This window comes from Saimiri boliviensis, chromosome 18 (genome assembly GCF_048565385.1).
Source record: "Saimiri boliviensis isolate mSaiBol1 chromosome 18, mSaiBol1.pri, whole genome shotgun sequence".
Classification (NCBI taxonomy): domain Eukaryota; kingdom Metazoa; phylum Chordata; class Mammalia; order Primates; family Cebidae; genus Saimiri; species Saimiri boliviensis.
Genome location: NC_133466.1, coordinates 39367133 through 39394504, shown reverse-complemented (window position 1 = coordinate 39394504; position 27372 = coordinate 39367133). Strand labels below are relative to the sequence as shown.

General features: G+C 35.3%; 2 protein-coding genes across 9 annotated transcripts in view; one reads left to right on the top strand and one right to left on the bottom strand.

The window, feature by feature from the left end:
* Window positions 1–27372, bottom strand: part of ARL13B (ARF like GTPase 13B) — an 81975-nt gene that overhangs the window by 6462 nt on the left and 48141 nt on the right. For 5 of the 6 annotated variants that reach the window (XM_074389166.1, XM_010338917.2, XM_010338914.2 and 2 more), the window contains 6 exons: window positions 12438–12543; window positions 11128–11330; window positions 8414–8522; window positions 5160–5385; window positions 1910–2026; window positions 438–506 (listed from right to left, as the gene is read on the bottom strand). In XM_074389166.1, the coding sequence (XP_074245267.1) occupies window positions 438–506; window positions 1910–2026; window positions 5160–5385; window positions 8414–8522; window positions 11128–11330; window positions 12438–12543 (830 nt within the window). The remainder of the gene's footprint in view (window positions 1–437; window positions 507–1909; window positions 2027–5159; window positions 5386–8413; window positions 8523–11127; window positions 11331–12437; window positions 12544–27372) is intronic. The other variant, XM_010338916.3, reaches the window with a different exon arrangement.
* STX19 (syntaxin 19) overlaps window positions 1–27372 on the top strand; it is a 44385-nt gene that overhangs the window by 12999 nt on the left and 4014 nt on the right. Inside the window, exons 1-2 of one of the 3 annotated variants that reach the window (XM_010338911.2) lie at window positions 18345–18398; window positions 18588–18640. The exons of 1 other annotated variant lie outside the window; for it this stretch is intronic. The gene's annotated coding sequence lies outside the window, so the exon portion shown is untranslated. Of the gene's footprint in view, window positions 1–18344; window positions 18399–18587; window positions 18641–27372 lie in introns of those variants that run through there. One more of the 3 variants, XM_010338912.2, reaches the window with a different exon arrangement.

The following is a 27372-nucleotide window of genomic DNA, read 5'->3' as shown; positions in this document are numbered from 1 at the left end:
ATATTGGGCATATACAGGAAACTATAGCTTTTAACACTTAAGTTATCATTGTAATGTCTCATAGTTAAATTGTTTTAAAACCTTCTCTAACTCCTTGTATAAATGTATCATTAAGTTATCATTGTAATGTCTCATAGTTAAATTGTTTTAAAACCTTCTCTAACTCCTTGTATAAATGTATCATGTATAAACAAAAGCAATGATTCTTTTTACCTCTGTATTCTAAGGTAAACAACAAATCAAATTATATAGATGTAAAGCATACTTAATAAAAAAAATTAAATAATATGAGAAAAAGAGAAGTATAATGAAAAAGGATGGCTGTGGATTTGATGGGCTTCCAAAACTAAAACATAAGTTTGTTGAAGTTATAAGGTTAAAGAAAAGTGAATGTAACATGTACAGAAGACATCTGAAAACCAATCCTTTTGCATTACCATTATGACGTGTTTCACCAAGAGCCTCAAGTTTTGGAAGTCTAGTGACTTTAGGGGTTCCCCAGCCAACTAAAGAAAAAGAAAAACATTTAAAAATACTGTTAAACAAGGTCTCTTTAGGTCTGTTGAGAGGATCCCTCCCTGGAAAGGAAGCATATGTAACACTCAATGTCAATTCAAATATATTGAATGACAGTAAGGAATAGCCATAAACCCATTTTAAATGGCTTCTATATTTTAAAGTGTGATTACAGGCTGCTAACATCTGCTTTGAGTTTTCAATAATTTTTAATAAAAAATATAAGCACCTTCACTGCTATCAAAAGCAAACTCATGCTAACATTCTAACTCTAAGCAGAGACTAAATATTTTTTTTCTTAATAAATGGAATACTGGAAATGAGTCTGTAAAGAAACTGTTACCAAATACTTTCTACAGCCTTGTAGCAGGGATGTAAGGGCACTATAACACATAATTATCTAGTCATTACATATTTATTGAGGAGCTATAGTAGGTGAGGTACTAAGCTTAGTGCTGAAAAGTTACTCTCAATTATTGTAGAAGTTAAGTGCTAGTGTCTTACATGCATTATTCCATTTAATCCTCATAACAACTTAAGACAGGGGTACGTATGTTGAAAATATATTAGAAAAATTAATACATCTTGGTTTCAAATGTTAAGTTTCAGAATGAAAGGTCCAATTTTTTTTTTTTTGAGATGGAGTCTCCCCCTGTTGCCCAGGCTGGCGTGCAGTGGCATGATATTGGCTCATTGCAACTTCTGCGTCCCGGGTTCAAGCCATTCTCCTGCCTCAGCCACCTGAGTAGCTGCGATTACAGGTGCATGCCACCATGCCCAGCTAATTTTTGCATTTTTAGAAGAGATGGGGTTTCACTATGTTGGGCAGTCTGGTCTTGAACTCCTGACCTCGTAATATGTCCACCTTAGCCTCCCAAAGTGCTGGAATTACAGGCGTGAGCCACCATTCCCAGCCTTTTGTACCTTTAGTAGAGACAGAGTTTCACCATGTTGGCCAGGCTGGTCTGAAACTCCTGACCTTGTGATCTGCCCACCTCAGCCTCCCAAAGTGCTGGGATTGATTACAGCAGTGAGCCACCACGTCCAGCTGGTCCAATGTTTTAAAAGCTCATATTAAATATCCATCATAAAACTTTAATGAACATCTAGGTACTAATATTTCAAATAGAACTTGAACATATTCTAGGAAATATTGGATAAAGTTCTCATAATAGTTTTACTTATTTTTTCCTTTATAAACTTTTTTTATTTAAAAAGAGAATGGACATTTTTGTTAGCACATTTTTGTTCAAATTAGAGTTAAAAGATTCTTTTTTACAAATATACAAGATAATGAATATACAGAATAAAAATAGCAAGATTCCTTCTTTCTTTTCTTCTCTGTTGTTTAAAAGAATATTTCTAAATTCAGTATCAGTATCAATTTACTCACCAGGAGGAGGAGGTGGGGGTGGTGTTGGACTCTCAGGAGCACCGTCATCTATATTAAGTGGTTCTACCCGGTGGTTCCTTTTCATTCTTAGTTTCTTAGTTTTCTTTTTACCATTAGCTACAAGAATATAAACATGAAATTTTATATCTTTAGGAAAAAGTGAATTTTTATAATAGAAAACAAAGTATAAAACAAGAATATTGATAATAACATAAAAACCTCTTGACAATGCAACTTTGGAAATTGTTACCAACAACTAAATGTGCAGTTGCATTTACTAAGAATATATATTTTTAAGTGATAGCTTATTGAATGAATGACAAATGAATATGATACAATAAAGAGCCAAATGTCTGTATTTTAATTTCTGAGAGGTTTTTCAGACTACAAAAAAATGTCGTATGAAACAAATGTAATTCTGTAATTGCAAGAGTTTCCATGAAATTCATAATAATCTGGGGAAAGAAGCTATTCATTACTGTGTCACTCAGTATATTTGATTTTTCTCAGTGGGATATGTAGAATGATTCTAGGTATAAATAGTCAAAAAATAATCCTTTGAAATGTGACATAAAGGGCCCTAAACAAATCTAAACATATTATTTATTTAAAATAACCTCTACAAGGCTAAGCATGGCAACTTATACCTGTAATCCCAGCACTTTGAGAGGATGAAGTAGGAGGAATGCGTGAGCCCAAGAGTCAGAGAACCGTCTGGGCAACACAGCAAGACCTCATCTCTATGAAAAAAATACATAGGCCGGGCGCGGTGGCTCAAGCCTGTAATCCCAGCACTTTGGGAGGCCGAGGCAGGTGGATCACGAGGTCAAGAGATCGAGACCATCCTGGTCAACATGGTGAAACCCTGTCTCTACTAAAGGTGCAAAAAATTAGCTGGGCATGGTGGCACGTGCCTGTAATCCCAGCTACTCCGGAGGCTGAGGCAGGAGAATTGCCTGAACCCAGGAGGCGGAGGTTGCGGTGAGCCGAGATGGTGCCATTGCACTCCAGCCTGGGTAACGAGAGTGAAACTCCGTCTCAAAAAAAAAAAAAGAAAGAAAGAAAGAAAAAAATACATATATAGCATGGCTTTGTTTTCATGCACCTGTAGCCCCAACTATTCATGAGGCTAAGGCAGAAGGATTGCTTGAGCCCTGAAGTTCGAGGCTGCAGTAGCATGACTGTGCCATTGCCATACAGCTTGGGTGACAGAGTGAGTCCTTATCTCAAAAAAAAAAAAAAAAAAATCGATAAAATAACCCCTAAAAGAAGGTAGGCCCAATATAATACAAACATGTAACCAAAATCACATTAGTAGAAATAGCAGAATTGAATGTATTCTTTCTTTAAAAATTATTCACATATTTTAACTTAAACACATAAACACATCAAGAATATCTATTAATGTATAAATTTTAATAAGGTGAACTAGGATGACATAGTAGTTAACTAAATTTAGAACACTGATGTTATTGCAACTTTCTTTTCCTTGCTCCATGCCTAGGCTGTTGGCTCACTGCAACCTCCAACTCCCAGGTTCAAGTGATTCTTGTGTCTCAGGCTCCAGAATAGCTGGGATTGCAGGCGTGTGCCACTGTACCCTGCTGATTTTTGTATTTTTTTTGTAAAGACAGGCTTTCACCATGCTGCCCAGTCTGGTTTCGAACTCCTGACCAAGTGATCTGCCCTCCTCAGCTTCAAGTGCTGGGATTATAGGTGTGAGCCACCCTGCCCAGCCAATGTAATTGCAATATTTTAACTGATAGTTACAAACAGCCATGTCTCTGTGTGTATGTGTGTCTGTGTGTGTGTGTGCATGCATGCACATGCAGTGTACTTTCTAAATTGGAATTATTTGTAATGTAAAATATATCCAATATCTGTGAGGCCTACAAAGCAATAAAAAATACAAACACACTTAGAAACAAATAATTATTCTAAATAAACTAGTGTTGTTTGAAACATTTCACATAAAAAAAATAGATCTTTTTTACAATTAGAATGGTAAGCTTAACAACTGGAAGAACAGATCCATAAGATGTGGAATACAACCACCGTAAGGTGCTTAAGGGTGGGCAGTAGTTCAAGGTCATGGAGAAGCACAGGATGTGGATCCGTGATCTGGACTGGGGTCTCCGCTTACACAGACAAGACATATGACCTAAAGCAATCCAACCTCTTCAAGTCCCTGTTCTCTTTATTTATATAATGAATTAGTATACCCTAGGATTGCTATGTTAAATAACTTAATGTTATGTTGAATAATACAGCACATCCAAATGCTGTTTTAAAGTATAAAATGTTACTATTATAGTTATATGATTTACTACCTTAGATCTCACTGTGCCTTTCAAATCGAGTATTTGTCATCCAGCAAAATATCCATGTTAGCTAATCTATATCTCAGGAATTGAAATCTTATTTTCATAAGCCCTGTGATACTATAAAAAATTATTATACATAATGAAGCCATATTAATAACCAAAAATGTCAAGGAAGCAACAGTTACGGGACATCTCTCATGTGGCAGACGCTGCTAGGAGTAGAGCTATTTTCTAAGTAACCCGAAAAGCCCCAGACAATATTTATTTGCATTTTATAGATAAAGAAAGTAAGACTAAAGAATGTTATATAACTTAACATATATCTAGTAGATAATGGGTCAGGATTCTATCCCAAGCTGTCTGATTCCAAATGCAGGCTATATCCCTATGACACCAAAAGACAGGAACGTACTTTTATATAACACAGCCAGTTAGAAAAAGAAAACCAATTATGAGTTGAAGATTTTTTATGATATTAACATAAGAGAAAAATGGCTATTTCACAAGACATTTTAAAATGTTCTACCGATTATGTTTGCTACCGATAGCAATAGCCAGTCAATAAAGGAAATAATGCTGATGTAGCATTATGAGCCTTACAAAACAAACAAAAAAAGCCTTAAAATGTTAAATTTATTCCAAGGACTCTTGAAGGCTATGCTGTATCCCAAATTTATGAAAATAAAATTAAAAATGAAATTTTCTGCTGAAATCATTATAAGTTACAAAGGACCACATTTTAAGTCATCATGTTAGGAACAAAATGGCTGAATAATCAAGGACCTTGAGAAAATCATGAAAAATATGGCATTTGAAGGCAGAAAAATACTATAGTACTCTTTTATAAAAATAAACATAATAAATGAGATGAAGTATAAGTTTTATTTACACATACATAAGATCATTACCTTAACTACATTTATTACCTGATTCTAATGATGGCTGATCTGTCTCATCTTCATTCTCTAACTGCTGTGTTAATGATTCCTTATAATTTTCTACCAGTCCAAATTCATTATTTTTTTGGCCACTGTCATTAACCTGGCCTTGTGTCTCCATTTGCTCAGGCTCCATTTTCTGTTTCAGATGGCACCCATCACTGTCTCTCTCCATTTTTTGCCTTTTTTTCTCTTTTTCAAGTTTTCTTTCATTCTAACAAAAAATAAAACACATTATCTTCACTATAATGGTTTTATCTAAGATAGTTTTAAAAGAGGAATCATATACCTTAACAGCTTTCTGTAACTTCAAGGACACTGTGAGATTTCTAGTTTAAAAATAATTTGATGAATACATCATTAAAATATGCTAAATGTCAAACACTCGGTAAACACAGAAAGTATAATGAAAGAAAACAAGTATTACCAGTAATTCTACAATCTAGAGATGACTACCTTTCATCTATGTTATTTGGTATATAATCTATTTGTTCTATAATCACTAAGAGATAATTTTCTCTGCAAACCCCCACACGTACATACATACATCACGTAAAGACATACATCACCCAGAAATATGCAGAAATGTACGTATCCATATATACATATGTATTTGTTGTTTAAACAAAAAAGATTTCAAGTTTTTATTGAAGAACATATATTTCTTTCCATGCCAATGAATATATGAAGTGCTCAGAACAGTGCCTTATAAATAGTAAATGATGTTAGCTACAATTATTTTCATCAATTATATTATTATTTTGAATGTCTATAGCATACCAAATCTGTCAATCAACAAAGAATTTATTTCCAATTTTTCACTATTTTAAAAAATAGAATCATCCTAATAGTTTTTTGTGTTTTTTCTTTTTTTTTTTTTATCAACATTAAATTGCTAACAGTAGAATTGTTGAAGTCAGCGGGTAGGCAATATAGTCACAAACTATATGTGCCATTTTAAAATGGCACATATACTCACAAACTTCTCTTCAGAAAAACTGAATCAATGTACACCACAGGCAAAGGGCTGGTAGAGTGATTTTTTTCTACATGTATTCAATACTGCATATCATGATTGACTTTTTACGTCGCTGCCATATTAATACATATTTTTATCTTAGTGTTGTTTTGAGTGTAAGTTAAAATATTTTTATTGCTGGCAAAAATAAACTATTAAATACACTTGGTGACACTTTTAATTTTTCTTTAGGAAGCTGCCTTTGGCAACCCAATACCCACTTATCTCTTAGATTCTCATTATTTTCATCATAATTTGTAAGGGTTCTTTCGTGCATCTGAGTCACGAGGACCAGGCACAGAGCCACATAAGCCTATGCATCCCATTTTTCACTAGAGTTTGTTATATTTCTTTTTAACTTTGTAGAATAATTCCTTTAGAATTGGGTAGTATAAGATCTATTCATTTTCTCCTTTATGATTTGTGGCTTGATTGTCCTGCTTTGAATTTTTTTTCCTCCTCCAAGCACATATAAAGATTTAACTACATTATCAACTGGTAACTTGAAGACTTTCACTTAAACGTATTTAAGTTTTAGATGCTTTCGGAATTTAACTAGGTATACAGTATTCAATAATTTTACTTTTCTCTAAATAGTTATTCTTTTCTGTCAGATTTGAAATGTTATCTTTATCTTGTACTAAAATGCTCATATATAACTATGTTTGTTAGTATTTGTTCTATTGATCTGCCTGTCTATTCTGGAACCAATACCTTCCAATAGTTTACCATTTTAATTATCTGTAGTAAAAATCAAAGGAATGTTAGGTGCTTCTGTACTAAGCAACATGCTAAAAAAGTTTTGTGGAGGGGGGAATCTATATGGTTAAAAAAATAGAGCTAATTTGTTTTTTATTTCTTTACTGACCATATTCTTGAAATTATTATAGTTTAAAAGCATAAGTGTACTTTCCCCATGGCACTTATTAATTTAGCAACTTTCTATATATTATATACTATGTTTTACATCAGTATTATTCATTTCTATACATTGTGGAAAATACAATGCTGAGAGAAGCACTAGACCCTTGTACATAATTTATACCCATGATACTATAAAATAACCATTATTTATAAAGCAAGCCTTATTATACCCAGGGAATCACTAATGTTTCAAAGTAAAAAGTACAACTTAACCTCTTCTCTATCAGTATTTTTAAGAAAAACATGAAACAAAACTTGACAAATATCTGATAGAATTGAGACAAACAGCTCATGCTATTAAGATGGCTTTACTATAATTAGAAAAGCACATATTTAGGGTGATTGCAATGAAGTTAATGAAAGATTGAATACAATTAACCTTCTGGTATCCAAGCACCTTAAAAACCAACGTCTCATATTACCAATTACTTTGCAAAACAAAGCCACACCACAACCAACCAATCATCTTCTTACCTGCGGAGCTGCCTCCCTCCTCAGCAGCAGCCCCGAGGAAGTTTAAACAATCGTCCACCTTTCCAGATGAACACCTGTGTGGAAGGAGGCAGTGACAGGGAAGAGGAATGGGGAACACACAGGCAGGACCAGCAAGTCAGCCTATGGGTTAGGAAGCTCTGCCTCAGAGGAGGCATTGCTGCTGCCAGCCATGAAAGCAGAGCCAATGCGCACTCTGGACACTAGCAGAAAACGGAAGCAGAGACACAGATGCACAGATGCGCACACACACAACCCCTTCACTTCTTCATAATTAAAATCTATAAATTCATGTTGGTAAAATTTCTGATTTAAAATTGAAATAAATGGTATTCAGATATAAGAGAATTTATTGCTCTTTCAAACATTATTAAGTATCCTAGAAAAACAGAAAATTGTTTATGTACTCTAATGCCTTCTAAGTAAATATTATTGCAAACGGACAGTAACAGCAATACGGAAACACAGAAAATATAAAGAAGAGTAAATATATTATTACTACATGAAATAAATGACAAAATAGATTTATCAACACAGCAACTATAATAATTGCTGCAGTCAACGTTATTTATTGTCATTGAATTCTGAATTCATATTCCCCCTTTTACACTAGATTCAAAGGTAATTTAAGAGTAAGGGGGAAAAAAGCAATAAACCTTCCATCAGTCTCTCGTCTTTAACTTCTTGTAGAAATAATCTCTCTGAAGAAACACTTGTTTTCCTGCCTCCTTTACTAACTTTCCACCTTCTTTTCCAAGTTTGAACTTATAACTTAAGATACAAAAATTACATTTGCCACCATTCATACCTCAATGATTACAGATGCTATTGGCTGGAAAGGATTCGTTGGTTCTGCGTCCAACTCAGCCAGACCACTGGTTCCATCGAGCTCAGCCTGCTCTTGTTCATTTTGTTTTCTATTGTTTCGGGAAAAACAATTAAAATTTCTTTTGAGAAAGTGCTGAATCATGTTTAAGAAAACTGCAATAGGTGTAACGCTATTACATGTAGTAATTTAAATATGTAGGCATGGTTTTGAATTACTGAGAGCATTTTTAAAATTTTTATGCAGGTAAAAGGCTTCTCCCCCCATGTGAAGACTAATCATTTCAATTTTTTAAAAAATGCTGATAAAAATGACATTTCCTATGACTGACTTCTTAATATCAATGGTGCAATTCTTCTTCCATGCGCCAAGGGCATTACTGATCTACTTATCAATTACCCTTCAAAATCAATGCTGTCCTCTTCACTGGTGTTAACAAATAACAATTATTCTTTTTTTGTTTTCTTTTTTCTTTTTTTTTAAGAGATGGCGTTTCACTATGATGGCCAGGATGGTCTCTATCTCTTGACCTTGTGATCCGCCCGCCTCGGCCTTTCAAAGTGCTGGGATTACAGGCATGGGCCACCGCGCCTGGCCAATTATTCTTACTAACTATTTTCTTAAGGGCTATGTCTTCTCTTATAAAGTAAAACTAACAAAGCATTCTTTCAACTCATGTTTTTATTTCTGCACAAACATGTTTCTTGTTTAGTATATAAGCATAAAAGACTAGGATATCTATAGATTGATTCTATAGAAGTATATGACAGACTAGTAATATAATGTATTTTATCAAGTTGTATGTCATGTTTGAACAACTAGATAATAACTTGCATAATAGTGTGGGTGGTTACAAAAATAAGTTACCATATATATCATTCAGATTAAATAAGTATTTCTATATTAGTTACCACTGGACATTTACTATCTCTGATTTATAGTTAATGTTGTTCCATACATGATGAGTGTTATTAAGATGAGCAGCCAAAGATTAAAAAAAAAAAATTATTGTGGATCTTTAACTGGACTGTATTATATAGCAATGTAAATGTTCATTACCATAATATTTATTAGCTGTGTTCTAGATGGAAATACATACCCTTTCATTATGAACCTAGGAGCCAAGATTTGGAGATTTGCAATTCACTACCTCTGTGACTTTGGACCTGGATCTTTGAGCCTTAGCTTTCCCACAAATGTAAATAAAAATAAACCACTTCATAGAGCTGCTTCACGAGTCAGATAAAGTAATATATGTGAGAACACTGTGTGAATGAAGTTTCTCATAGGATAGTCATTGTTATTAATGCAACTCATTTATTAGTAAGCAACTTCAGGAATACAGTATTAATATATTACTTTCACTTGGTGTTTTACTGTTTTTCAAAACACTAGAAATGACTATCTAAACCAATAAGATTGGATCTAGTGGAGTAAAAAGGTTTATTTTTAATCATCCATCTCTGAATGTCAATTTACTTTTAATTATGGAGTCTCGGCTCAAAAGGAGAGGCCTCAGACCACAACTGGCAGGGATAATGAGAAAGGAAGAAAGGGCAAAGAGGATAGGCAAAGTCTGCCTTAACATGATCTAGAATATCACCGTGGAAAAGGAAAAAACATTTAACAGGTTATTAACATTAAATTTCTTTTACCCAACTCAATTTTTTGTTGTTGTTGCTTTATCTTGGTGGAGGAAAACAAAAGAAATTTTCAGATAAGTGTGACCATATATTTTTTTATGAATATTACATATAAAAGGTATACTTACATGCATGATTGGTTGTACTGAGCTTTATGTGATAAAAACACACACTAAGAAAAACCAAAGATTGTCACAGGAACTAAAACCTTGTATCAATAGCTGCCAAAATCATTCACTCTCATCTGTCTTTTATATCAAGAGATCCCTACATGAAAGACATGCTCATATTATTGAGCACTTGGGGATAGAGAGCCATTTCTATAAATATTTCTTTCCTTTAAGTCCTATCGATGAATTAAATGAAAAACAGCAGTTATCAGAGGATTTCCTTCACAGTACAGGGAAGCACCTCAAAACGGGATCACCAAGTGTAGCAGGTTCTTGCCCACTGGGCTACAACTATGTTAAACTACACAGAAGGCCAGATGGAAGGCAACTTCATCAGATTTTGCTTGAGTTGAACGATTCTCTAACAGCTCACCTTCTATCTTGGCTCAAACTAAAAAGGTTCCTCATTCTCAACACTATTGACATATTAGGCCTGATAATTCTTCGTCGTAGGAGCCTGTCCTGTGTGTCACAGAATGTTTAGCTGCATCCCTGGCCTCTATCCAACAGATGCCAAGTAGTACTCCACCCTCTACCCCTAGCTGTGAAAACTAAAAATGTCTCCAGACACTGCCAAATGTTCTCTCAGAGGTGAAACTACCCTGTGCATTGAGAAACACTGCACTAAAGTACCCGTAAGAAACCAGAGATAAAAATTTAAAACTCTGGGCAACAGTGGTCTACATAAGGAGTAAATTTAACTACTATACCACCACCAGAAAAATTAGGAATCTCCCACTCAAACTTGTGTAGAGGAATATTCATAGAAATACAAAATTTTCCTGGTGTCTTCCTTCATATAGAAAGAACTGAACAGATAAAAGTAGTAATTCATAAAATTGTTGTGTTTTTAACCCCTCAAGTGCAAAATTAATCTACTTACCTTTCTTCTCGTAATTTTCGTACTCGTTCAGCTCTTTCCCGTTTCTCTTGTTCCTCAAGAGCACGCTGTTCTGTTGTATCTTTTTGGATGCGTTCATTTAAGGCATCGAAGTCTCTTGCAATAACATGTAGCAGCCAATAAAGACCTTTTTTAATGGACTTGTCAATTTTCTTTCCATACCCCAAGATTGCTGAACATGGTTCCTAAAACAGAGATTTATTTGACTCAAAGATTTAAAGTTCTGCACACAAACCTATTCATAAACCATCAAGTATAATTAATGGCAAATCAAAATTAAGCCATTTAAGTTAACGATATGAAGCATCTGTTTATTTAAGTTCCAAAACATACCTTTGTGATAATTATTAACATTATTTTACAGATAATATCTGTATGCTATGTGAGATGTTATAAAGAAGAGAGTGATAGTGAATATTAGAAGAAAAAATTTAATTGCCATAAGAAAAATACCTCTATTTATTAAAAAATGCCAGGAAGTTTTAATTCCTTATTCTAAAATCTGCAGCAGTAAACATCCATAAGACTGACAGTCTAATGTTTTTTGAAACCAAAATAAATTAGTAAATCCCCTAATGATCTTCCTTAAGATTGTATATCTCTCCTGATATGATTTTTCTTTCCATTTTTTGTTTTTTAGAGACAGGGTCTCACTCTGTTGCCCAGGCTGGAGTACAGTGGCTCGATCAGAACTCACTGCAGCCTCGCCCTCCCAGGCTCAAGGGATCCTCCCACCTCAGCCCCCTCAAGTAGCTGGGACTACAGGCACACACCACCACACCCAGCTAATTTTCCTATTTTTTGTAGAGCTAGGGTCTCAATATGTTGCCCAGGCTGGTCTCAAACTCCCAGGCTCAAGCAATCTGCCACCCTCAGCCTCCCAAAGTACTGGGATTACAGACATGAGCCACCATGCCAGGCAGTGTAATTTTTCAAAATTAATTATGAATTGCTCATATGCTTAAATGTTGTATTTATACTTTTTTCCCCATTTTACGAAGTTCATACCATGATGTGCTGGCATAGCGCACAGATCCTATCAGCAATATCTTAAACAAAAAGCAAATGTGAAGCTTTTTGAAATCATGGAAAGATAGTTCATGGAAATAACAAGGAAATAGACAACAAATATTATGGCATAAAGTTATATCAACAGAAAAGTGAGAGTGTGATTTCATAGGTTACAAAAATTCTTTGAAAAGACTGGTTTTTAATTGCTATCACTTTTATAAAAACCAAGTTATATTGAACTTATTTGAAAGGATAAAGAGTGAAAAAAAATGAAACCTTACTATCTGACACAGGCACTTGTGCTCATTGACCAATTTTTCCAGAGACAGACATTCAATAACATCAGCTTCTCCTAAAGCTCCTTCTTTATCTTGTTTATTTGCCAACCTAAAAGATAAATATAGTACTTTTATACAGCATATATATAATTAGATGGCAACCTAAAGATATTTTGACCACATTCTTTTAGTTTTTGGGAGTCTGAGTCTCGCTCTGTCACCCAGGCTGGAGTGCAGTGCTGCAATCTTGCTCACTGCAACCTCCGCCTCCTGGGTTCAAGTGATTCTCCACTTCAGCTTCCAGAGTAGCTGGGACTACAGGCACGTGCCATTACACCTGGCTAATTTTTTATACTTTTAGCAGACACTGGGTTTCATCCTGTTGGCCAAGCTGCTCTTGAACTCCTGACCTCAAGTGATCTGCCAGCCTCAGCCTCTCAAAGTGCTGGGATTACAGACATGAGCCACCACGCCCAGCCTGACCACATTCTTTTGATTCCCAGGTTTTAAATCTACTGATTATAGAACACACCAGTTTCTTAAAATGTTGTAGTGTCAATTTCATCGTTTTTCCTTTACTTATTATTGCTAAAATAGTTTGTGAATACTGGCCTATAAAAGGAAAATCAAAAAGAGAGAAGTGTCAAGAAAACTTAACGGACCAATAGGCCAACAGAATAACTACAAAACAGAAAAAGAAGAGCACTGATTTCCATAGGCCACATCCATAAATGATATTCTTGTCTTCTTCAAACATAATCTGTAACATATTTTAAATGCCCAAATATTCATTCTAACTGTTTAATATTTGAGCTCATCTACAAAATTCTAATGTGTGAATGTGTTCACATAAATGTGCAATTTACTGAAGACCCGAGGCCAGCTCTAATTTACTTGGCAAAACACTGAGAATTAAAAAAAAATAAAAAATAAAAAATTGTACACAATTAAAGACAAACTAGACACCAACAAAATGAAAAACCAAAATAAGTTCTACAGAAAAACAGGATTTACCACAATATACCACTATTTAATTATATAACTTAGATTAAAAAGTTTAATAAAATACTGCCTTGCTCAAAGTTTGAGACTCTTTAGATGAAAACAAAAAACAAAAAACAAAAATTTAAGTAAACTGACTAAGAAATCTAAAGACCTCTACCACCTATCTTTAAAAATTATCCAAACTGTATCATTCTTGCTTACCTTCTACTTTTGTATTTCCCAAGTTACCATTAAATCTATATGCCTTCTGTTTGGCTGCCTGAGTCAGATTACTTCACCCAGATATTAAAAAACATCATTACCATGATAACACTATTACACCTAACAAAATTAACAGTAAGTCTTCAGTATTACTGCTTACTCAATATTCTCCAATATCATTTTACAATGTTTAAACTCCAATCCAATATACATTACACATTACCTATCACTTAACTCTTTTTGAATCTATATTACCTGCCCTCCTGCCACCACCTCCACGACTCTTTTCCTCCCATGACATTTATTTACGAAATAAGTAATTTTTCTTTAGAATTTCCCATGTCTGGGATTTGGCTAATATCTTACCTATAAACTTATTTAACATACTTATCCTATATTTCCCGTACCTGGTGGTAAGAAGGTGGATGAGTTTCAGATGAAATCTTTATGGCAAGCATATTTTGTCGGCGGTGCTTGCATGTGGGGGAGGCATATAATATCAATTTTACATAATGTCCTATTTTGGTGGTATAAAATTAACCAGTGGATTTACATTCAGCCTGATCCGGCCAAAATAAAGTTCCTCATTAACCTTTCACTTAATGATTTTGGCAGCCATTAAGGACCTTTGCTTAATTCTTTTATTTTATCAAAGTTTATGAAACAGTAACTTTTTTAGTTCTATATTCCTTCTGCATTTACTAGCAGGATTTGTGCTAAAAATAAGTAGTTTACCAACCGCTTGGTGACTCTTAAAATTCGCAGAGAAAAGTCAAGATAAATGTTTGATCCTTTGCCCTTACTTCCTAATTTTCAAAATGATGAATTGATGGCCTAGCAACCTCCAAAGGTGATCAGGTTGATTTTTTTTTTAATGCCTATAAATTTAAGGGTTACAAGTGCTGTTTTGTTATGTGCATATATTGCATAGTGGTTATATATTGCATAGTGCTGAGGTCTGGGCTTTCAGTATAACCACAGACTTAATAATGTATATTGTAGACACTGATTTCCCATCTCTAACTCCCCTTCCACCCTCCCACCCCACCAGTCTCCAGGGTCTATTCATTCACAGTCCATGCCAATGTGTAAACATTATGTAGCTTCCACTTATAAGTGAGAACATGCTATATTTGACTGTTTCCAGATTATTTCACTTTAAAAAATGACCTCCAGCTCCATCTACATTGCTGCCAAAGACATGCTTTTTTAAATAGCTGAATAGTATTCCATTGCATGTATGTATAACACACATACATACCATTTTTTGTTTGTTTGTTTGTTTTTTGTTTTTTGTTTTTTTTTGAGATGGAATCTCACTGTGTTGCCAGGCTGGAGTGCAGTGGTGCAATCTCGGCTCACTGCAACCTCTGCCTTCCAGGTTCAAGCGATTCTCCTGCCTCAGCCTCCTAAGTAGCTGGGACTACAGGTGTGCACCACCACACCCCCACTAATTTTTGTATTTTTAGTAGATACGGGGTTGCAGCATGTCAGCCAGGATGGCCTTGATCTCTTGACCCTGTGATCCATCTGCCTTGGCCTCCCAAAGTGCTGGGATTACAGGTGTGAACCACTGCACCTGGTCCACATTTTCGTTAATCATCCACTGAAGGACATTTAGGTTGACTCCCTATCTTTTCTACTGTGGATAATGCTGTGATAAATATCCAAGTGCAGGTATCTTTTATTGCATAATGATTATCTTCCTTTCGATAGATACCTAGTAGTGTGGTTGCTAGATTAAATGGCAGTTCTTTTTTTAGTTAAGAAATCTCCATACTGTTTTTCATGGCAATTGTTCTAATTTACATTCCAAGTGTATTCTCCACAGTTTTGCAAACCTCTGCTATTTTTTAACTTTTTAATAATAGCTAAAAATTCTGAATGCATGATCTGTGAGATGGTATTTCATTGTGGTTTTAATCTGCATTTCTCTAATGATTAGGAATGCTGAGCATTTTTCATGTTTGTTGGCCATCTGCATGTCTTCTTTTGAAAAATGACTATTCTTGTCCTTTGCACATTTTTTCATGGGTTTTTTTGTTGTTGTTGTTCGTGTTGATTTCCTTGTAAATTTTGGGTATTAGTCCCCTATAGGGATGAATAATTTACAAATATTTTCTCCCATTCTGCAGGCTGTTTGCTCCATTGATTACTTCTTTTGCTGTGCAGAAGTTTTTATTTTAATTAAGTCCCATTTGTCTATTTCTGGTTTTGCTGCTTGCTCTTTTAAGGTCTTAGTCATGAATTATTTGCCCAGACCAATGTCCAGAACAGTTTCACCAAAGTTTTCTTCTAGAATTTTTCAGGTCTTACATTTAAGCCTTGAATCAACCTTGAGTTGATTTTTGTATCTGGTGAGAAACAGGGTTCCAGTCTCATTCTTCTGCATATGGTAATCCAATTTTCCCAGCATCACTGTACCCATCATCTGGGTTCTCTACTCTTTTCAATTGACCTCTACATCTATTTTTATACCAGTACCATGCTACTTGGGTTACTATAACCTTGTAGTATAATTGAAAGCCAGATAATATGATGCCTCCAGCTTTATTCTTTTTAGTTAGTACTGCTTTGGTTATTTGGGCTTTTTGGTGCTTTTTCTTATTTTGAGAGGCATCATTATGAACTTATGTATTTAAAAATATATTTGATGAGTTTCAGTCTGTTGCAGTTATAGTTCTTTTTAAGGCTCAAAGGCACCCATTTTGAGGCAGTGAAATCCCCCTTCAGGTCAGCTCTTGGACCCTTCTGGTACAACCCCAACAGTCTTTGATAGCTTCTTTGTGTTCCACTAAGAAACAAGGTTCCAGACTTGGAATCATCTGTTTCCCTAAGAAGCTTTATCTTTTCAGTGGAAAATGGCATTTTAAAGACCAAAATCTACAAGAGAGAGAGATATATATACACTAATTACATATATATATATATATACATATATTATGTATATATATATATTTGCCATTGACTTACTGCTTCTAGGCCCTTTCCCAGTGCACAAAGCTGGGAAATACAGTTTTATTCCAGAAAAAAAAAAAAGTCTAATCATGCATTCATGTTGATTTTCTCATTTCAAATCCATCATCAAGTTTTTACTTAGCTTTTTAAATCTTGTTTTTGTTTCACTCCAGCCTGGGTCACAGTGAGACCCTGTCTCAAAAAATAAAAAAGAAAAAAAAATATATATGGTTCTAAATTCAAAACCATAAAAACAAGGTACAATCAGAAGGAACCATGTGCTATCGCTCTGCGTTTTCCTTCCCTTCTCCTATAGGTGACCATTTTCATTCCTGTCTAGTTCATCCTTCCATTATTTCCTTTTGAAAATATAAACAAGCATATAGAGAAAATGGTATTTTAAGGACCATAATTTGAGCACTATGGATATTCAATGCTACTGACTGGTTTATGTATTTGTGTATATATGTAATATTTCTATCTACCCTTCCTTTCTTCTTAAAAGTTAGTATATTATATATATTCTTCTGCAGCATGCTTTTTTTCTTAACAGAAAATTTTGAAAGTACCCTGAAGCAGTATAACGAAATCTTCTTCATTATTTTCTACAATTGCAAAATGCTCCCCTTTGAATGTCCCACCATTTACTCAGCTGGTTCTACACTGAACGTTTGTGCTTCCAGTGTTTGGTTTTTATAAAGAGTGCTATAAAAAGGTGTGTGAAGGAGTCATTTCTTATTTGGGGTATAGATTTCAGGAAGTAAGACTATTAAAACAAAGAATAAATATATATGTGATTGGCCAGGCGCGGTGGCTCATGCCTGTAATCCCAGCACTTTGAGAGGCCAAGGTGGGTGGATCACCTGAGGTCAGGAGTTTGAGACCAGCCTGGCAAACATAGCGAAATCCTGTCTCCAATAAAAAATACAAAAAAATTAGCAAGGCATGGTGGCAGGTGCCTGTAATCCCAGCTACTCAGGAGGCTGAGGTAGCAGAATCACTTGAACCCAGGAGGCAGAGGTTGCAGTGAGCCAAGACTGTGCCAGTATACTCCAGCCTGGGCTTCAAGAGTAAGACTCCATCTTAAGAGAAAAAAAAAAAAAAAAAAAATGTGATATATACAGAAATGTTCTTCTTCTTGCCCTCAAATAATAACAATTCAGGTAGAAAAAAAAAAGGGGTTCTGAAATTTGGTAGTACAAGAGAGATTTTCATTTCTAATTCTTCCTATAAACATTTCCCTCTGGTATAAATTAATTTTGAATTGTTACATTGACACAACAAGTGATTTAACACATACTGCTGTATAACTTTAGTTCTATATAAAACTTATTTTAAAATAAAAACAGTGGGCATAATAAAAAGTAAAAAGATTAAAAGTAAAATGGGATGAACGGTTTACAGGCATGAGCTCTTTCCTAGATGTTCCACTTCCGAAATTCTATGATTTTATGACTAAGCTCATATGGGATTTCCTAAAATAGGACAAAATTCAACCATTTTAAAGTAAATGGAACATAAAAAGCCTTTCCACTAAGCTTCTTTTCATTCCTGTTTAACTCTATATTTTCAGCAAGTTTTGATATCTATACAAAAGAAAGTAACCTTTGTTTAAATACAAATCCATTTTCTTGGAATATATTACATACACAACGTAGGACTAAATTTGCAGAGCCAGGGCCAAATACTCTACGTAGGCACTTTAACAAGGACTTCCTGTTACCAACTAGCTCCAATGAAAATAATCTTCCTTTAACGAACAAGCGTCTAACAGGCAGAACCGGATTCTCCAGGTGTGAAGTAAGCAATCTATTTTCACCTGCTATTAACAGCAAAAGTACAACTTTATCTCTTATTTGACTTCATTATTTGGCTTTCAATTAGCAAGATGAAAACTATACAGAAATTAGCCTGTGATCTGTAAGACAGAGATTTAGATAATTTACTCAAAAACATTACATGAGATGATATTCAGATTTTCTCTCAAAGGCAGGACTCCAACACCGCAAGTGGAAAGTCAACAGAAGGAACGAGACAGAAAGGTAAATAAATGACTCTTCTTTTGTACTTTTTAATATGAAATATCCATAGACTGAAATCTGGTTATACTGTGACATTTAAAAATAGCTTAACCTATAATGAGGGTTACTTGTTTTGCTCAGATTTAGAGAGGGGTACTGGACTGATTTGTTCACATATATTACTGACACACTGACTGGGATTTGGGTATAAAGCTCCTGAAAATAGGTTACTATAATGACAATCAATATTAGAGAAAAGAAAACTTTTTTAAGTCTTTTAAAAAGTTCTCATTTTAGAAATACTAGAAAGTCAGATGTAAAAACAAATCAAAAATTCTTTTATATACAGACTATAAATTAACCATACTACTGTGCTTACTTTACAGAACATGTCTATATGTAACTCTGAAAAGCAGCTTATATCCAAATTTTACACATAAGTATAACCTTAAAAATCTGTGATAAGTTGCTACAGTGGTCTTAATTGCTTCAGTGTTTTTTACTAGAATCTTCCCAAATTTAAAAAATTAGAAAATAATCGGTGTCAAAGGACTACCATAAAATATCGAAGTACTCACTAACCTTTATAATATTTCAACTTGTACATTAAAAATACTTCAGTTATACCATTTAAAATAAATGTTACATTGAATTGATAGTTTGAAAAATTTAAATCAGCATCATTTAAATACAACATATGTAGATAAGTTAGATACTTTCAAAGTTATAATTGTTACCATGGTAGAATTTAACAAATATTCCATTTCAAATCAAAATAGTAATGACTCACTTTTATATGTATTTTAAAGGTGGTCTTGAAAATTGGCCACATAATACCTAGAGCACATTATTTTCATAGCTATACAGTTTTAAATGTAATATAAAAATCATTTTATGTATCTACAGCTTACTTGAATCAGAAGTAAAAGTTCAAAAATCATACAAGTCATATTTAAACAAAAATGACCTTAATATTGTTAAACAAGTTAATTCAATAACTTATTCACACTAAATAAAAAGTAGAAAAAAGCACTTAAAGTCTACATTGCAAAAACAGCCAGATAATTCAAAATTAGACAATATATGCAATTGGTAATTTTTTTTAGTCTTTAGAAACTACTATTTTGCCCTCATTTCAGTAGCCAAAGAGGTTAATATTACAATAAGATCCTCTGCTTTCACTTACACTAGAGAAATGTTGCAAGTTGACTCCACATACAAAAGCAAAGAATATTCTATTTTCCCTTAGGTAAAAACTGGTCATATGTCTTGAAATGTTTTGTATAATCATTATAATAACTATCAAAAGAAATGGCTTACTTTTTAATCTATACATACATTAAGTATCTATCCCAAGGCATATTTCTTAAAGTACTAGGTAATTGTTACTCATGTTTCTGTTTCTAGGGATTTTCAGTGTCTGTAATAGGGTGGAGAACCTTTTATTTGAGTCCTACCAGTTTACTTTTCTATTTCCCAGAACAAATTGTCAAAGTCATTAATGTTATGAGTTAGTGTTCTTTTTTCAAATATCATGTGTAAGCTCACAGATACAGTTTTTGCTCGTAAAATTCAAAACTGTATAGCAATGCAGTAAGTTAAACATACTAAAAGATGATTCATATTTGTATATAACTCTTCCAACATAAGAAAATAAATTTAAAGTACAGAAAATAGTAATCTCATCAATTTCACCTAGTCTAAGCAATTAAATGACTTCACAACTATGAGCTTCATATTTCATGCTTATATGAACCCTGTCCTTCCAGGTTTTAAATTCTAATATGCTTATTTGCCTCACTTTGCCTAATATTCTAATTGATAAAAATATAAGATCAATAATTTAAATTGGTTAGTTACACATATAGTTATGAGTATGCAAATACTAGAAAATGCAATTTATGTACAGGATGTAAATATATTTGAGTACCTATCGTTAAGTCAATTTCCGCACAGATGAACAAGGATTTGGGGAAACATTCTAAATTATGTGAATTCTGTAAAGATAAGCAACTATGACTTTCAGTCAAAATGCACAGATACAGAAGCTACTCCCTCTTCCTCTAAACATACAGAATTTGATATAACCATAAGTTTAAAAAGACAAATTTTAAAAAAAGATCACTAAATTTTAGAGTAAACAACGTAAGTTTCCAGGTGCCAGAGACGATGAGGAAACACACTTAAAGCCAAAGTGAAGAGCAGTAATTAAAGCTAATCCCACTGGGCAAATACTTCACCTTAAAGCTGAGGTTTAGAGTTTGTTGCATTATAGGGAATTAAAACTGAGCTTCCCAGATGAAGCAGTTAACTAGGAATAATACAACATAATCTGTATACAAAGACATAAATAACTCTGTTGACTTGCCCAGGATTACAGCAGGAAGTGAGATATTCATGTAGCCTACAAAAATCACTAGAGAAAAATAGGGCGTATATTATACTAGCTGTGCTACAATGGGCAACTACATTGTGTGGGTGGTGACAATCACAAAAATAGCCTCAACGTATCCATAATTTATCTCATTGGGGAGTTATACAAGAATGATCTTAGTGTCTCAATACAGTATAATATATAAGTTACACTAAAGAATTTCACTAAATATACTTGCCCATCTCCAACAGAGTGGCCACCAGTCAGTGGCCACAGCAAACATAGGAATTTACTCTTGCAAAACTAGAAATAACCTAATAATGTAACAATCTTTCGCATAAATATTCTCCAAATGTTCAAAAGAAATACAGGCATAGGGCCTGGGTGCAGTAGCTCATGCCTGTAATCCCAGCACTTTGGGAGGCCAAGGCGGGTGGATCATGCAGTCAAGTGATCCAGATCATCCTGGCCAACATAGTGAAACCCCGTCTCTACTAAAATACAAACACTAGCTGGGCATGGTGGCATGTGCCTATAGTCCCAGCTACTCAGGAGGCTGAGGCAGGAGAATTGCTTGAACCCGGGATGCAGAGGTTGCAGTGAGCTGAGATTTGCACCACTGCATTCCAGCCTGGTGCCTGGCAAAAGAGTGAGACTTCATCTCAAAAAAATAAAATAAAATAAAATAAAATAATACAGACATATAGGATCCATAAACAAGACAAGCACAGTGTAAACTTTATAGCTCTCGTTAGTATCATTTACTTAATATGCATGTCATGATGTATAACACTGAAAGGAAACCTGATTGTTTTTCCATGTTTTGCCTTTAATATCAATAATGTATAGAGATCTAAAAAAAGAATATTTTCTTGTTTTTGGCTTATATATTTATTAAGATTAATAATCTCGCCGGGCGCGGTGGCTCAAGCCTGTAATCCCAGCACTTTGGGAGGCCGAGGCGGGTGGATCACGAGGTCGAGAGATCGAGACCATCCTGGTCAACATGGTGAAACCCCGTCTCTACTAAAAGTGCAAAAAATTAGCTGGGCATGGTGGCACGTGCCTGTAATCCCAGCTACTCAGGAGGCTGAGGCAGGAGAATTCCCTGAGCCCAGGAGGCGGAGGTTGCGGTGAGCCGAGATCGCGCCATTGCACTCCAGCCTGGGTAACAAGGGTGAAACTCCGTCTCAAAAAAAAAAAAAATAATAATAATCTCACATTAGTTAGAATGGCAATCATCAAAAAATCAGGAGACAACAGATGCTGGAGGGGATGTGGAGAAACAGGAATGCTTTTATACTGTTGGCGGGAGGGTAAATTAGTTCAACTATTCCGGAAGACAGTGTGGCAATTCCTCAAGGATCAACAAATAGAAATACTATTTGACCCAGGAATCCCAAAGGATTATAAATCATTCTATTATAAAGACACATGCACACCTATGTTTACTGCAATACTATTTACAATAGCAAAGACTTGGAACCAACCCAAATGCCCATCGATGATAGAATGGATAAAGAAAATGTGGCTTCTAAATATACAATCATGTCGTCTGCAAATAGAGACAATTTGACTTCCTCCTTTCCTAATTGAATTCCCTTTATTTCTTTTTTCTTGCCTGACTGCTCTGGCTATACTGCATTGAATAGGAGTGGTGAGAGAGGGCATCCTTGTCTACTGCCAGATTTCAGAGGGAATGCTTCCAGTTTTTGCCCATTCAGTATGAAATTGGCTGTGGGTTTGTCGTAAATAGTTTTTATTATTTTGAGATATGTCGATACCTAGTTTATTGAGAGCTTTTAGCATAAAGGGCTGTGAATGTTGTCGAAGGCCGTCTCTGCATCTATTAAGACAATCACGTGGTTTTTGTCTTTGGTTCTGTTTATGTGGTGAATTATGTTTATAGGCTTGTATATGTTGAACCAGCCTTGCATCCTCAGGATGAAGCCTGGATATTGGCCTGAAGTTTTCTTTTTTCGTTGAGTCTCTGCTGCGTTTTGGTATCAGGATTATGTTGGTCTCATAAAATGATTGGGGAAGGATTCCCCTTTTTTGGATTGTTTGGAATAGTTTCAGAAGTGGTACCAGCTCCTCTTTGTACGTCTGGTAGAATTCAGCTGTGAACCCATCCAGACCTGGACTTTTTTTGGTTGGTAGGTGATTAACTGCTGCCTCAACTTCAGCCCTTGTTATTGGTCTATTCAGGGTTTCAACTTCTTCCTGGTTTAGGCTTGGGAGGGTGCAAGCATCCAGAAATTTATCCATTTCTTCCATGTTAACCGGTTTATGTACATAGAGTTATTTGTAGTAATCTCTGATGGCAGTTTGTATTTCTGTGGAATATGTGTGGTGATTCCTCAAGGACCTAGAAACAGAAATTCCATTTGACCCAGCAATCCCATTACTGGGTACATATCCAAAGGATTATAAATCATTCTATTATAAAGGTGCATGCACACGTATGTTCACTGTGGCACTGTTTACAAAAGCAAAGACCTGGAACCAACCCAAATGGCCATCGATGATAGACTGGACAAGGAAAATGTGGCACATATACACCATGGAATGCTATGCAGTCATAAAAAATGATGAGTTAGTGCCCTTTGCAGGGACATGGATCAATCTGGAAAGCATCATTCTCAGCAAACTGACACAAGAGCAGAAAATCAAACCCGCATGTTCTCACTCATAGGTGGGTGTTAAACAATGAGAACACAGGACACAGGGAGGGGAACACCACACCTCTCAGGGGTTGTGGGGAGTAGGGGAGGGATAGCAATGGGTGGGTGGATTGGGGAAGGATAACATTAGGAGAAATACCTAATGTAGAGGACAGGGTATGGATGCAGCAAACCACCAAGGCACGTGTATAACTATGTAACAAACCTGCACATTCTGCACATGTACTCCAGATCTTAAAAGTATAATAAAAAAATTAATAAAGGATATATTAATATATTTTAAAGGGTTCCTTAAAGTACTTTTTATTCAAATATAAAGTGTGGTGCTTGTTCAGGGAATTACATTACATGGATAAAAGTTCAAGAAAAGACCACCTTTATATAGGTCAGGCTCAAATATCCTGGTTTCCAAAATCAGTGGCAGTAAAATGCACCTTCTCAAAGGCACTTGAGAAAAAAATTCACCTTGCCAAAGTCCTGTGTACACTATGCTCCAATATCAATTTGAAACAGTCTATTTCTTAAAATATTTTAAAACTATGATGCTTTAGAAAAAGGCTTTGAGCCGGGCGCGGTGGCTCAAGCCTGTAATCCCAGCACTTTGGGAGGCCGAGGCGGGTGGATCACGAGGTCGAGAGATCGAGACCATCCTGGTCAACACGGTGAAACCCTGTCTCCGCTAAAAATACAAAAAACTAGCTGGGCGTGGTGGCGCGTGCCTGTAATCCCAGCTACTCAGGAGGCTGAGGCAGGAGAATTGCCTGAACCCAGGAGGCAGAGGTTGCGGTGAACCGAGATCACACCATTGCACTCCAGCCTGGGCAACAAGAGCGAAACTCCGTCTCAAAAACAAAGAATTCACAGTCAAGGTAGAAGGATCCCTTGAGGCTAGGAATTCAAGACCTACCTGGACAAGAGTGAGATCCTTTCTCTATTAACTGATTATTTTTTTTTAAAAAGAATTCACAGTGACAAACTAGTACAAGAGAAAGAAACAAATCTGGTTAGATGACTCTGACTTGAAGCAGAAGAAAATATAAGAATCCCAATCTCCATATGGCATCAAGGATAAAATTCAGTATTTCTTAGAGATTTTCTGTAAACATGAATCTGGAAGATCCAAATTCTTCTTTTTTCTTGTGTAGGGTAAAGTGATCAATTTGGTCTGAGTATATTAAAAGTCCTAATAAAGCTTTAAACAACAAAATTATTTTAGATCCTATATGCTGTATTATCTCCTGCTAATTTTTTCTTTTAAATAGATACAGTATTTATATTAGTAATATAATTCAGTATTTGATATAGATATGTATTATTTCAGTAGGATAACCAATTTCTACTCAATATACAATAGGGGAAAGAGAACAGATTTGCAATCAAGTAGACACATCTAAATGTAAGCTCTGCCACTTTTTCGTTGTGTGGCCTTAGGCAAGTCACTATAAAATTCTCCTTATTTAGACGTTGGCTATCCTGGATTGGACTGCCTCTTTAATTTTCTAAATGTCCGAAAGGCAATGAAAATAATGCAAAGAAAATGGAGAAAATGAAGTTCTTAAATTATTTTTTTCAAAAAAGCAAACCTTAAATACATGAGTTTCTAGGCTGAAAAAACCAACTACATGTTTAGCAAATAAATGTATCAAGACTAACCCCAGATTATATTATTGTGAAATTTCAGAACAACAGGAATATAGAAAGAAAAAAAAATGTCGAGAATTTCATGAAAGGAAATATAAAAACAGATCTACAAAATATCAGAAAACAGAGGGCAGACTATTCAGGGGCAACAAAACTAGAAGACACAGTAAAAAAAAAAACTTTCAAAATTTTGAGAGAATGTAAGTTCCAACTGAAAATTATATCCACAGAAAATACAGTATTCAAGTTTAGGACAGAATAAAAATACTTTCAGTAATGCAAATTATCATCACATTTACATTTTGAAAAGAAGTAATGGTACACCCCCAAATCAAGGACATAAACCAAGAAAGGTAAGGAATTAGAAATTAAAAAGAGAGGCCAGGTGCGGTGGCTCAAGTCTGTAATCCCAGCACTTTGGGAGGCTGAGGTGGGTGGCTTACAAGGTCAAGAGATCGAGACCATCCTGGTCAACATGGTGAAACCCCGTCTCTACTAAAAATACAAAAAAGTAGCTGGGCATGGTGGCACATGCCTGTAATCCAAGCTACTCAGGAGGCTGAGGCAGGAGAATTGTCTGAACCCAGGAGGTGGAGGTTGCAGTGAGCCGAGATTGCGCCATTGCACTCCAGCCTGGGTAACAAGAGCGAAACTCCGTCTCAAAAAAAAAAAAAAGAAAGAAATTAAAAAGAGAGAATATAAAAGGAAAAAAAAAATCTAACACAATCAGGTTACATTAAAGGCTCCAGGAAAGGAGCCTGAAAAAATGAATAAAATGAAATAAAACAAAAATATATATATTCTATATTTAAACGTATCAAGAGGATTTTTTTAATTTAAAAAAATCTTTATTGAAATATAATTAGCATATCATAAAATTAATGCATTTATTTATCATTATTCTTTAAGTTCTGGGGTACTTGTGCAGAACATGCAGGTTTGTTACATAGGTATACACCTCACAGTAGTTTGCTGCACCTGTCAACCCGTTATCTACATTAGGTATTTCTCCTAATGCTAACCCTCCCCTAGCCCACCTACCCCCCCAACAGGCGCCCCTGACAGGCTCCAGTGTGTGATGTTCCCCTCCCTGTGTCCATGCATTCTCATTGTTCAGCTCCCACTTATGAGTGAGAACATGCAGTGTTTGGTTTTCTGTTCTTGTGTTAATTTGCTGAGATGCTGGTTTCCAGTTTCATCCATGTCCCTGCAAAGGACATGAACTCATCCTTTTTTTTATGGCTGCATAGTATTCCATGGTGTATATGTGCCACATTTTCTTTATCCAGTCTATCCCTGATGGGTATTGGTGTTGGTTCCAAGTCTTCGCCATTGTGAACAGTGCCCAAATAACCAAACATGTGCATATGTCTTTATAGCAGAAAAATTTATAATCCTTTGGGTATATGCCCAGTAATGGGATTGCTGAGTCAAATGGTATTTTTAGCTCTAGATCCTTGAGGACCCATACTGTCTTCCACATGGTTGAACTAATTCACACTCTCACCAACAGTGTAAAAGCATTCCTATTACTTCACATCGTCAAGAGGATTATTTCAATTCAATTCAGTTTTAGAATGAATTAGTGATGCATATGTACAAAATTAAGCAGGTGAAAAACTTTGGTAATTAATAATTATATATATATATATATATATGTATATATATATATATATATATAGCACTTTAGGTTCTGGGGTACATGTGCAGAACATGCAGGATTATTGCATAGGTACCCACATGGCAATGCGGTTTACTGCCTCCATCCCCCCCTCACCTATATCTGGCATTTCTCCCCATGTTATCCCTCCCCAACCTCCCTATCTCCTGCTGTCCCTCCCCTATTCCCACCTAACAGATCCCAGTGTGTGATGCTCCCCTCCCTGTGTCTATGTGTTCTCACTGTTCAACACCCGCCTATGAGTGAAAACATGTGGTATTTGATTTTCTGTTCCTGTGTCAGTTTGCTGAGAATGATGGTTTCCAGATCCATCCATGTCCCTACAAAGGACACAAACACATCGTTTTTGATGCCTGCATAGTATTCCACGGTG